The sequence below is a fragment of the Alosa pseudoharengus genome, unplaced genomic scaffold (assembly GCF_046254945.1).
Source record: "Alosa pseudoharengus isolate Yale_2024_CS ecotype anadromous, Long Island Sound unplaced genomic scaffold, YU_APseudo_1.1 YU_APseudo_1.1_scf_6, whole genome shotgun sequence".
Taxonomy (NCBI): Eukaryota; Metazoa; Chordata; class Actinopteri; order Clupeiformes; family Clupeidae; genus Alosa; species Alosa pseudoharengus.
Window position 1 is genome coordinate 19,507,170 of NW_027468848.1, and position 11,197 is coordinate 19,518,366.

At 41.3% G+C, this 11,197-nt stretch overlaps 1 protein-coding gene across 5 annotated transcripts in view; it reads left to right on the forward strand.

Moving 5' to 3' along the window:
- The window catches only part of rhobtb4 (Rho related BTB domain containing 4), a 51,478-nt gene that overhangs the window by 19,805 nt on the left and 20,476 nt on the right, over nt 1-11,197 (forward strand). For 4 of the 5 annotated variants that reach the window (XM_076270927.1, XM_076270924.1, XM_076270925.1 and 1 more), the window contains 2 exons: nt 2,376-2,577; nt 3,386-3,489. In XM_076270927.1, the coding sequence (XP_076127042.1) occupies nt 2,386-2,577; nt 3,386-3,489 (296 nt within the window). In that variant the 5' untranslated portion in view covers nt 2,376-2,385. Of the gene's footprint in view, nt 1-992; nt 1,182-2,375; nt 2,578-3,385; nt 3,490-11,197 lie in introns of those variants that run through there. The other variant, XM_076270928.1, reaches the window with a different exon arrangement.

Genomic DNA, 11,197 nt, shown 5'->3' on the forward strand with positions numbered 1-11,197 from the left:
TGCTGAAACACTCCCTCTCAGTTCAGCAATAATGTGTGCCGTTTCTCACCTTTCTGAAGAGGCCACCCTCTCAATGGTCTCATTTCAGTAACTCAGGCCAACACGCCCTACATGTAAATTAATGAACATTAATCAGCAGGAAACTTCCTTTTCTAGCTGTACAATACGGCCATTCTTTCCATTATAACACAAATCATGTAATAGGATAGGATTTTAGTAGGATTCTACTTGATTTGTAATAGGATTTATGAAAAGGATTCTACTTAAATAAATGATAAGCATTGTATTCTTAATTTGATTTTGTAGGATTTGACAGAAATAGTTAGTGATATCTGGTGTGTAATAGGATTGCGCAGGCAACATTTCTACTCCTATTAAGCCAGTTGATTTGGCTATGTGTGACACGTAACAGTAGTTGAAATAGCATGGTGGAAAACATTGCGGCATCAAAGGCACAGGAGGAGCAGTGCTGTTTAGCCTCCTGGATTAGTTTCCTCTAGTCCAAGATCAAAGGTTATCAAAGTCAAAGAGGTGTAGGCCTGCTCAGAGTTTTTTTTTCAGCTCTAGGTTGCATACTTTTCATCCCTCCACACCCCCTAGATGTTCTGTGTGTGTCTTGGACTGTGCCCTGCTAGATCTCACCCTTAAGAGGAGAGGGACCCTGTCTCATGCCCCCCACATATGTTTTTCATGGGTCATGTCATGCATCCCAGAATGTACCCCCCTCGCTTCTTGGCCTCTCTAACTCTCTCTTTCTCTCTCTCTCTCTCTCTGTCTCTCTCTCTCTCTCATTCTCTCTCTTTTTCTCCCTCTCTCTCTCTTTCTCTTTTTCTCTCTCTTTTTCTCCCTCTCTCTCCCCCCCTCTCTCTTTCTCTCTCTCTCCCTCTCTCTCTTTTTCTCCCTCTCTCTCTTTCTCTCTCTTCTTCTCCCTCTCTCTCTCTCTCTCTCTCTCTCTCTTTCTCTCTCTCTCCCTCTCTCTTCCTTCCTCTCTCCCTCTCTCTCTTTGTGCACTCTCTTGTGTGTGTTTTTTCTTTCCCCTGCCGGAGAGGACAACTCATTCCGTGGCGTTGCCAGGGGGGAGGTGTGAGGTTACATCGGGTGCCCGAAGTTGTGCGCTGGCATCCCTTTTTGCCCGGGCCCCCAGCCGCTTGCCTGCCCGCTCACTCAAACACATTGGCGCTGTAAGATACATAACACTCCCATCTGTGAAGTGAGACACAATTTTGGCACGTCGGATCGGTTGAGATGGGTGGAGGGTGACGCGCGGCGCGCGGGGCGGTGGGTGGCAGAGCGAACGAGCAGAGTGGCGGGTAGGCCTATGGGTCTGTTTGTGCCAGTAATCAATGTGTCAGATACCGCCTGTGGAAAAGTTCCAGCTGAGAGAGGAATGAAGGCTACGACGCTGTTAGTATTGAGCCTCTGTGGACATTCTCACTCTCTACTTCCCTCCATTAGAAAGTGTGCAAAGTAGAAAGTTGGTTGACGTTCTCACTCTCTATGAGTCTACTTCCCTCCTTTAGAAAGTGTGCAAAGTAGAAAGTTGGTTGACGTTCTCACTCTCTATGAGTCTACTTCCCTCCTTTAGAAAGTGTGCAAAGTAGAAAGTTGGTTGATGTTCTCACTCTCTATGAGTCTACTTCCCTCCTTTAGAAAGTGTGCAAAGTAGAAAATTGGTTGGCAGACGACCAGCGGTCACTTGGAAGGGCTGTGGAACACAAAACACATAGAAATACATTTATCAGTGACCGTTATGATGGCTTTCCTTCATTTGATTTGGCCATGCTGGATTTCCTCTTACATTTGCCGTTAATGATAAAAGCACAATGATCTGATTCAGAGTATGTCCTTAATGCAAATCCCCAGAGAGAGAGAGCTACAATCGGAATCTGAAGGTCTTTACAATCTGAGCTACAATATTTTGCTGTGTTTTGGGACTGTGGTTTGAGTTCACATTGAAGCATCTATAGAGAGAAGTCATAAAATGTTTATAACTTTCCATTTGGTAGATGTTTTTTAAAGTGTTTACTACCAATACATTTTGTATTCACACTTGGTCAGTCTTTCTGAAACGGAAATCCTGCCTTGGAAATCCTGCCTTCGAAGATAGCATTCAGTGGCAGCAAGGCATGGATTTTTGAAGGCAGCGTAGATGACTTTGATATTTTAAATATTTCATGCTGCCAAAGGTATGTGCTGTATGTATGTGCATTTGTGTCTGTTCTTCTAAAACAACTGCAGCGAGTAACATCCTTTTTTTCTTCCTCTCTTCTCTTTCCCCGTCTCCATTATCCCTCTTTCCCTCTTCTCTCCATTCCTCTTCATCTCTTCATCTTTCTCTCTTCTTCTCCTCCTGCCTCTGCCTCCCCCTCTCTCAGGGCCCTCTCCATGGATATAGACACAGACTATGAGCGGCCCAATGTGGAGACGATCAAATGTGTGGTGGTGGGCGACAACGCGGTGGGCAAGACGCGGCTGATCTGCGCGCGTGCCTGCAACGCCACCCTCACGCAGTACCAGCTGCTCGCCACCCACGTGCCAACCGTCTGGGCCATCGACCAGTACCGTGTCTGCCAGGAGGTGGGTAGCGGCTGGCGCCACCCGTCCGGGTGGACATATATGGCTGCTGAGTGTATGAGACAACAGAGCAATACATGGAGACAGACACACACACACACACACACACACACACACACGCACACGCACACGCACACGCACACGCACACGCACAAACACACACACATACACTAACAAACACTTAATTTGATTGTGTTGATAGTGTCACTTTGTCACCTTTATAGACACACCCCATGTACTCCCAAAAGTCTGAATAACCAGCATTGTAGCTTAGAATTCCTTAATAGGAAACTATGACACACACACACATACACACACACACACACACACACACACACACACACACATATATACTGTACACATTACATACACACACACACACATTACATATACACTCTTAAAATACCTTGCTTTAAAATATGGATTGTAAATATGAATTCCTACATTTCCCTCAGTGTGGGGTTTTACATTAGTTGTGTGAGTTTGTGGTTTTGCTGGGTTGTTTTTGGCCCAGATGGGTACTGGTGCTGGATTTGTGCAAGTGGAGTTGCTTTTTTTGTGTGTGTGCTGCAAATACGTGCATAGCCTCCTTGTATTGTGGACAGACTATCCTTTTTAATAATCCATCTATATATTAATCCATGCATCCATTCATCCATGTCTTTTGATCATTCAGATTTTCTGAGATGGTCAGTAAATATCTTGCTGTAGGTTTATCAGAAAAGACTTCAGCCTCCTTGTTGTACTTTAACTGGCCATATTACAAAGGTGTTTTGTGTGCAGTTATCTAAGTCTGTGTTGTGTGTCGTAGGTGCTGGAGAGGTCCAGGGATGTGGTGGATGAGGTCAGTGTATCCCTTAGACTGTGGGACACCTTTGGAGACCACCACAAAGACAGACGCTTTGCCTATGGCAGGTGAGGAGTGTGCACACATTTCCACTGACACACACACACACACACGCACACACTAGGGGCGATATATATCGTCTGCGATAATATGTGATTGCTGCTTTAACAATGTGGAAATTGACATTATTGAGTATTTAAATTACTTATTTAAGTAATTTAAACACTCGAAATCACGCATTGAACCACCATACATTCACTAAGCCAGGAGGTGAATGCGAGAGAAGCCCCTGCCGGCAGCAGAGCAAGTCACGTGATTGCTAGTGGTCCACGTTGACACACGCAGCCTAATGTTTATTTTGTATAGCTACTTCGTTCAAGTGGCATTGATGAGTTAAAGTCACGGTATTATATGTAAACATTAGGCTAGCCTTTGAGTATTTTAATAGTCAGTTGTAAATAGGGTTGCAAAATTCCGGGAATTTTCAAAGTTGGAAACTTTCCATAGGGAATTAACGGGAATATATGGGAATTAACAGGAATAAACGGGAATTAATGGGAATAAACTGGGAATTTTTAATATGGCAAGTTAGTCTATAACAGGGAACTTAAATGTAGTGGACAAAACCCCATCTTGCAGCATACTATTAGTTAAAACAACCTGATTTAATGCAATTTCAGTCAAATTTCTATCCTGCATATATGTCAATCACATGCACACAGCAATCGGCATAGACTGTTAGACATAAAGGAAATCTATGGTGCGTTCATATGCATGGGGAAAAAATGTTCCAACCAATCGGATTTTGTTGTTGAGTGGTGTAGTGTATCTTGGGCAGTTTAGTGTTGCTAGTTTAGCACACTAGTAAACCATAGGCAGAGAATAGGATCCCTGCTAGCATACTAGCTAGCTTTGTTACATTACATTACATTACATTTACATTTGGCTGACGCATTTTTAGCCAAAGCGACTTACAACATGGTAACAATTTTAAGTTTTAAATGCTAAGTGTATGCTTTGTATGCTAAGCTAAGCAAAAATCCGAACATACAAATCATATTGCTTATTTCGAAACAAAATGTTAATGTTTGTATATGAAACAGTTTGTATGAATTACCCAAAATTCAATGTTAATTTCCGTAAATTCCCATAATTTCCTTTAATTCCATGAAAGTTTCCAATTTGGAATATTTCCAAAATTCCCCAACTTAACTTCCCATGGTAAGTTTCCGGAAAGTTTCCAGAAATTTACCGGAAATTTTCAGCCCCTTTGCAACCCTAGTTGTAAACAAAGAAATCTTCTTATGTTACCTTTTTGTAAATGGACTGAAGTTCGCTCTAAATATAAACTTTTATCGATTATGCTAACCGTTAGCATCTCTATGGGATTTCTCATATACATTAGCCATAAGCTAATGCATTAGTTTCTATTCTGTAAGGTCTGCTTAGTTTTACAGTGAAACCAGAGAATGTCATTTAATAGGACATAGACGGGCTCATGGTGAAACCTAAGTAAAGGTTTGAAAGGAACTTCAGCTTCAGACTTTTTCTTGGGAAACTGTCAGGCCTATCTATCCTCTGTAATGTAGCTGGCTAGACCATGTCACACATACAAGTGGGGGCAGAATTGGAAATGTGTCAGAGTGACAATGCATTGGTTTGGTTAAAAAGTCATAGGTTAGGTTATTGGTTATTATTGTAATAATGCTATTCATAAATAATGAGCTGTAAAGTAACTCAGACTTTTAAAAACAGTTTTTTAAAGGATATTGACTAATTATCGCTATCGTCAAAATCACAAAACATATCGAGATATTATTTTTTGTCAATATCGCCCACCCCTAGCACACACACACATACACACACACACACACATACACACACACACGCACACACACACGCACACACACACACACACACACACACACACACACACACACACACACACACACACACACACATAGAGTGTGTATACTGCTGAAAGAAGCATCATGAGTGACTGGACACTTTGCATTCATTTGAGTGGGTGCTTACCGCATACTCACTAGGCCTCACTGTAGGATGCATTAAAGGCACACTATGCAGGTTTTTTAGCTTAATATACAAGTTTTTTAGCTTAATTTACCTTCATGTACCAGCTTCAGAGTCATTGGAATGGTTATATTACTTTTTTTGGGTTGAATGGTGGCCGTCTTGCTTCCCCCTAGCGCCTGTGAGCGGAAAAAACACCCTTGCAACTGTGGGCCGGCGGGCTGACGGCCTCAGTGTCAGGAAGTATAACGAGTGTAACGAATTGCTTTACTGCATTCAAATACACATACACGCCAGGCACCGGCTAGAAAAAGGTAGCAATGGAGTTTCTCAGACATTCGTCATGACAGAGCAAGTGAAAAATAAGCAGAAACCGAAAAAAAACAGTAAGGAAATTGCCAATACTGCATAGTTTACCTTTAATAGTGTCTGTTTGCCCTGATAAACACACCCCACATGTACACAGGAGCCAGAATAACCAGAAATTGCTTAATGTGAAATTATAACACACAAACGCCCATGAAGCTATGACACGCACCCACCCACACACACACACACACACACACACACACACACACACACACACACACACACACACACACACGCACACACTAGGGGCGATATATATCGTCTGCGATAATATGTGATTGCTGCTTTAACGATGTGCAAATTGACATTATCGAGTATTTAAATTACTTATTTAAGTAATTTAAACACTCGAAATCACGCATTGAACCACCATACATTCACTAAGCCAGGAGGTGAATGCGAGAGAAGCCCCTGGCTGCAGCAGAGCAAGTCACGTGATTGCTAGTGGTCCACGTTGACACACGCAGCCTAATGTTTATTTTGTATAGCTACTTCGTTCAAGTGGCATTGATGAGTTAAAGTCACGGTATTATATGTAAACATTAGGCTAGCCTTTGAGTATTTTAATAGTCAGTTGTAAATAGGGTTGCAAAATTCCGGGAATTTTCAAAGTTGGAAACTTTCCATAGGGAATTAACGGGAATATATGGGAATTAACAGGAATAAACGGGAATTAATGGGAATAAACTGGGAATTTTTAATATGGCAAGTTAGTCTATAACAGGGAACTTAAATGTAGTGGACAAAACCCCATCTTGCAGCATACTATTAGTTAAAACAAACTGATTTAATGCAATTTCAGTCAAATTTCTACCCTGCACATATGTCAATCACATGCACACAGCAATCGGCATAGACTGTTAGACATAAAGGAAATCTATGGTGCGTTCATATGCATGGGGAAAAAATGTTCCAACCAATCGGATTTTGTTGTTTAGTAGTGTAGTGTATCTTGGGCAGTTCAGTGTTGCTAGTTTAGCACACTAGTAAACCATAGGCAGAGAATGGGATCCCTGCTAGCATGCTAGCTAGCTTTGTATGCTAAGCTAAGCAAAAATCCGAACATACAAATCATATTGCTTATTACGAAACAAAATGTTAATGTTTGTATATGAAACGGTTTGTTTGAATTACCCAAAATTCCATGTTAATTTCCGTAAATTCCCATTAATTCCCATAATTTCCTTTAATTCCATGAAAGTTTCCAATTTGGAATATTTCCAAAATTCCCCAGCTTAACTTCCCATGGTAAGTTTCCGGAAAGTTTCCAGAAATTTACCGGAAATTTTCAGCCCCTTTGCAACCCTAGTTGTAAACAAAGAAATCTTCTTATGTTACCTTTTTGTAAATGGACTGAAGTTCGCTCTAAATATAAACTTTTATTGATTATGCTAACCGTTAGCATCTCTATGGGATTTCTCATATACATTAGCCATTAGCTAATGCATTAGTTTCTATTCTGTAAGGTCTGCTTAGTTTTACAGTGAAACCAGAGAATGTCATTTAATAGGACATAGACGGGCTCATGGTGAAACCTAAGTAAAGGTTTGAAAGGAACTTCAGCTTCAGACTTTTTCTTGGGAAACTGTCAGGCCTATCTATCCTCTGTAATGTAGCTGGCTTGCATGTCACACATACAAGTGGGGGCAGAATTGGAAATGTGTCAGAGTGACAATGCATTGGTTTGGTTAAAAAGTCATAGGTTAGGTTATTGGTTATTATTGTAATAATGCTAATCATAAATAATGACCTGTAAAGTAACTCAGACTTTTAAAAACAGTTTTTTAAAGGATATTGAATAATTATCGTTATCGTCAAAATCACAAAAAATATTGAGATATTATTTTTTTTCCATATCGCCCACCCCTAGCACACAAACACATATACGCACACACACACACACACACACACACATAGAGTGTGTATACTGCTGGAAGAAGCATCATGAGTGACTGTACACTTTGCATTCATTTGAGTGGGTGCTTACCGCATACTCACTAGGCCTCACTGTAGGATGCATTAAAGGCACACTATGCAGGTTTTTTAGCTTAATATGCAAGTTTTTTAGCTTAATTTACCTTCATGTACCAGCTTCAGAGTCATTGGAATGGTTATATGACTTTTTTGGGTTGAATGGTGGCCGTCTTGCTTCCCCCTAGTGCCTGTGAGTGGAAAAACCACCCTTGCAACTGTGGGCCGGCGGGCCGACGGCCTCAGTGTCAGGAAGTATAACGAGTGTAACGAATTGCTTTACTGAATTTAAATACACATACACGCCAGGCACCGGCTAGAAAAAGGTAGCGATGGAGTTTCTCAGACATTCGTCATGATAGAGCAAGTGAAAAATAAGCAGAAACCGAAAAAAACAGTAAGGAAATTGCCAATACTGCATAGTTTACCTTTAATAGTGTCTGTTTGCCCTGATAAACACACCCCACATGTACACAGGAGCCAGAATAACCAGAAATTGCTTAATGTGAAACTATAACACACAAACGCCCATGAAGCTATGACACGCACCCACCCACACACACACGCACACACACACACACACACACACACACACACGCACGCACACACTAGGGGCGATATATATCGTCTGCGATAATATGTGATTGCTGCTTTAACGATGTGCAAATTGACATTATCGAGTATTTAAATTACTTATTTAAGTAATTTAAACACTTGAAATCACGCATTGAACCACCATACATTCACTAAGCCAGGAGGTGAATGCGAGAGAAGCCCCTGGCTGCAGCAGAGCAAGTCATGTGATTGCTAGTGGTCCACGTTGTCACACGCAGTCTAATGTTTATTTTGTGCAGCTACTTCGTTCAAGTGGCATTGATGAGTTAAAGTCACGGTATTATATGTAAACATTAGGCTAGCCTTTGAGTATTTTAACAGTCAGTTGTAAATAGGGTTGCAAAATTCCGGGAATTTTCAAAGTTGGAAACTTTCCATGGGAATTAACGGGAATATATGGGAATTAACAGGAATAAACGGGAATTAATGGGAATAAACTGGGAATTTTTAATATGGCAAGTTAGTCTATAACAGGAAACTTAAATGTAGTGGACAAAACCCCATCTTGCAGCATACTATTAGTTAAAACAACCTGATTTAATGCAATTTCAGTCAAATTTCTACCCTGCACATATGTCAATCACATGCACACAGCAATCGGCATAGACTGTTAGACATAAAGGAAATCTATGGTGCGTTCATATGCATGGGGAAAAAAAATGTTCCAACCAATCGGATTTTGTTGTTGAGGGGGGTAGTGTATCTTGGCAGTTCAGTGTTGCTAGTTTAGCACACTAGTAAACCATAGGCAGAGAATGGGGTCCCTGCTAGCATGCTAGCTAGCTTTGTATGGTAATCTAAGCAAAAATCCGAACATACAAATCATATTGCTTATTACGAAACAAAATGTTAATGTTTGTATATGAAACAGTTTGTATGAATTACCCAAAATTCCATGTTAATTTCCGTAAATTCCCATAATTTCCTTTAATTCCATGAAAGTTTCCAATTTGGAATATTTCCAAAATTTCCCAGCTTAACTTCCCATGGTAAGTTTCCAGAAATTTACCGGAAAATTTCAGCCCCTTTGCAACCCTAGTTGTAAACAAAGAAATCTTCTTATGTTACCTTTTTGTAAATGTACTGAAGTTCGCTCTAAATATAAACTTTTATCGATTATGCTAACCGTTAGCATCTCTATGGGATTTCTCATATACATTAGCCATAAGCTAATGCATTAGTTTCTATTCTGTAAGGTCTGCTTAGTTTTACAGTGAAACCAGAGAATGTCATTTAATAGGACATAGACGGGCTCATGGTGAAACCTAAGTAAAGGTTTGAAAGGAACTTCAGCTTCAGACTTTTTCTTGGGAAACTGTCAGGCCTATCTATCCTCTGTAATGTAGCTGGCTAGACCATGTCACACATACAAGTGGGGGCAGAATTGGAAATGTGTCAGAGTGACAATGCATTGGTTTGGTTAAAAAGTCATAGATTAGGTTATTGGTTATTATTGTAATAATGCTATTCATAAATAATGAGCTGTAAAGTAACTCAGACTTTTAAAAACAGTTTTTTAAAGGATATTGACTAATTATCGCTATCGTCAAAATCACAAAACATATCGAGATATTATTTTTTGTCAATATCGCCCACCCCTAGCACACACACACATACACACACGCACACACACACACACGCACACACACACACACACACACACACACACACACACACACACACACACACACACACACACACACACACACACACACACACACACACACATAGAGTCTGTATACTACTGAAAGAAGCATCATGAGTGACTGGACACTTTGCATTCATTTGAGTGGGTGCTTACCGCATACTCAATAGGCCTCACTGTAGGATGCATTAAAGGCACACTATGCAGGTTTTTTAGCTTAATATACAAGTTTTTTAGCTTATTTTACCTTCATGTACCAGCTTCAGAGTCATTGGAATGGTTATATGACTTTTTTTGGGTTGAATGGTGGCCGTCTTGCTTCCCCCTAGCGCCTGTGAGCGGAAAAACCACCCTTGCAACTGTGGGCCGGCGGGCCGACGGCCTCAGTGTCAGGAAGTATAACGAGTGTAACGAATTGCTTTACTGCATTCAAATACACATACACGCCAGGCACCGGCTAGAAAAAGGTAGCGATGGAGTTTCTCAGACATTCATCATGACAGAGCAAGCGAAAAATAAGCAGAAACCGAAAAAAACAGTTAGGAAATTGCCAATACTGCATAGTTTACCTTTAATAGTGTCTGTTTGCCCTGATAAACACACCCCACATGTACACAGGAGCCAGAATAACCAGAAATTGCTTAATGTGAAATTATAACACACAAACGCCCATGAAGCTATGACACGCACCCACCCACACACACACACACACACACACACACACACACACACACACACACACACTGATCGGCCAGTCCATGTACTATAACTTGCTGACCGTGTGTGTGTGTGTGTTTGTGTGTGTGTGTGTGTGTGTGTGTGTGTGTGTGTGTGTGTGTGTGTGTGTGTGTGTGTGTGTATACCCCATCAGTTGTAATGGGCTGTGGGGAGGTGATAAGCTCTGCTGCCCACTCAGTGATATGTGTCACGTACCCACGGCCTGGCTGGGCCTGCGGGCAGAGCAGGGTGCTGCATCAGTATTGTGAAAACAACACCGGAGGCAAAACCAAAATCTGCCCACACCGACACACCCACACCCCTAGGCCATCTCTCTCTCTTTCTCTCTCTCTCTCTCTCTCTCTCTCTCTCTCTCTCTCTCTCTCTCTCTCTCTCTCTCTCTCTCTCCCATCACAGATGGAGTCTCC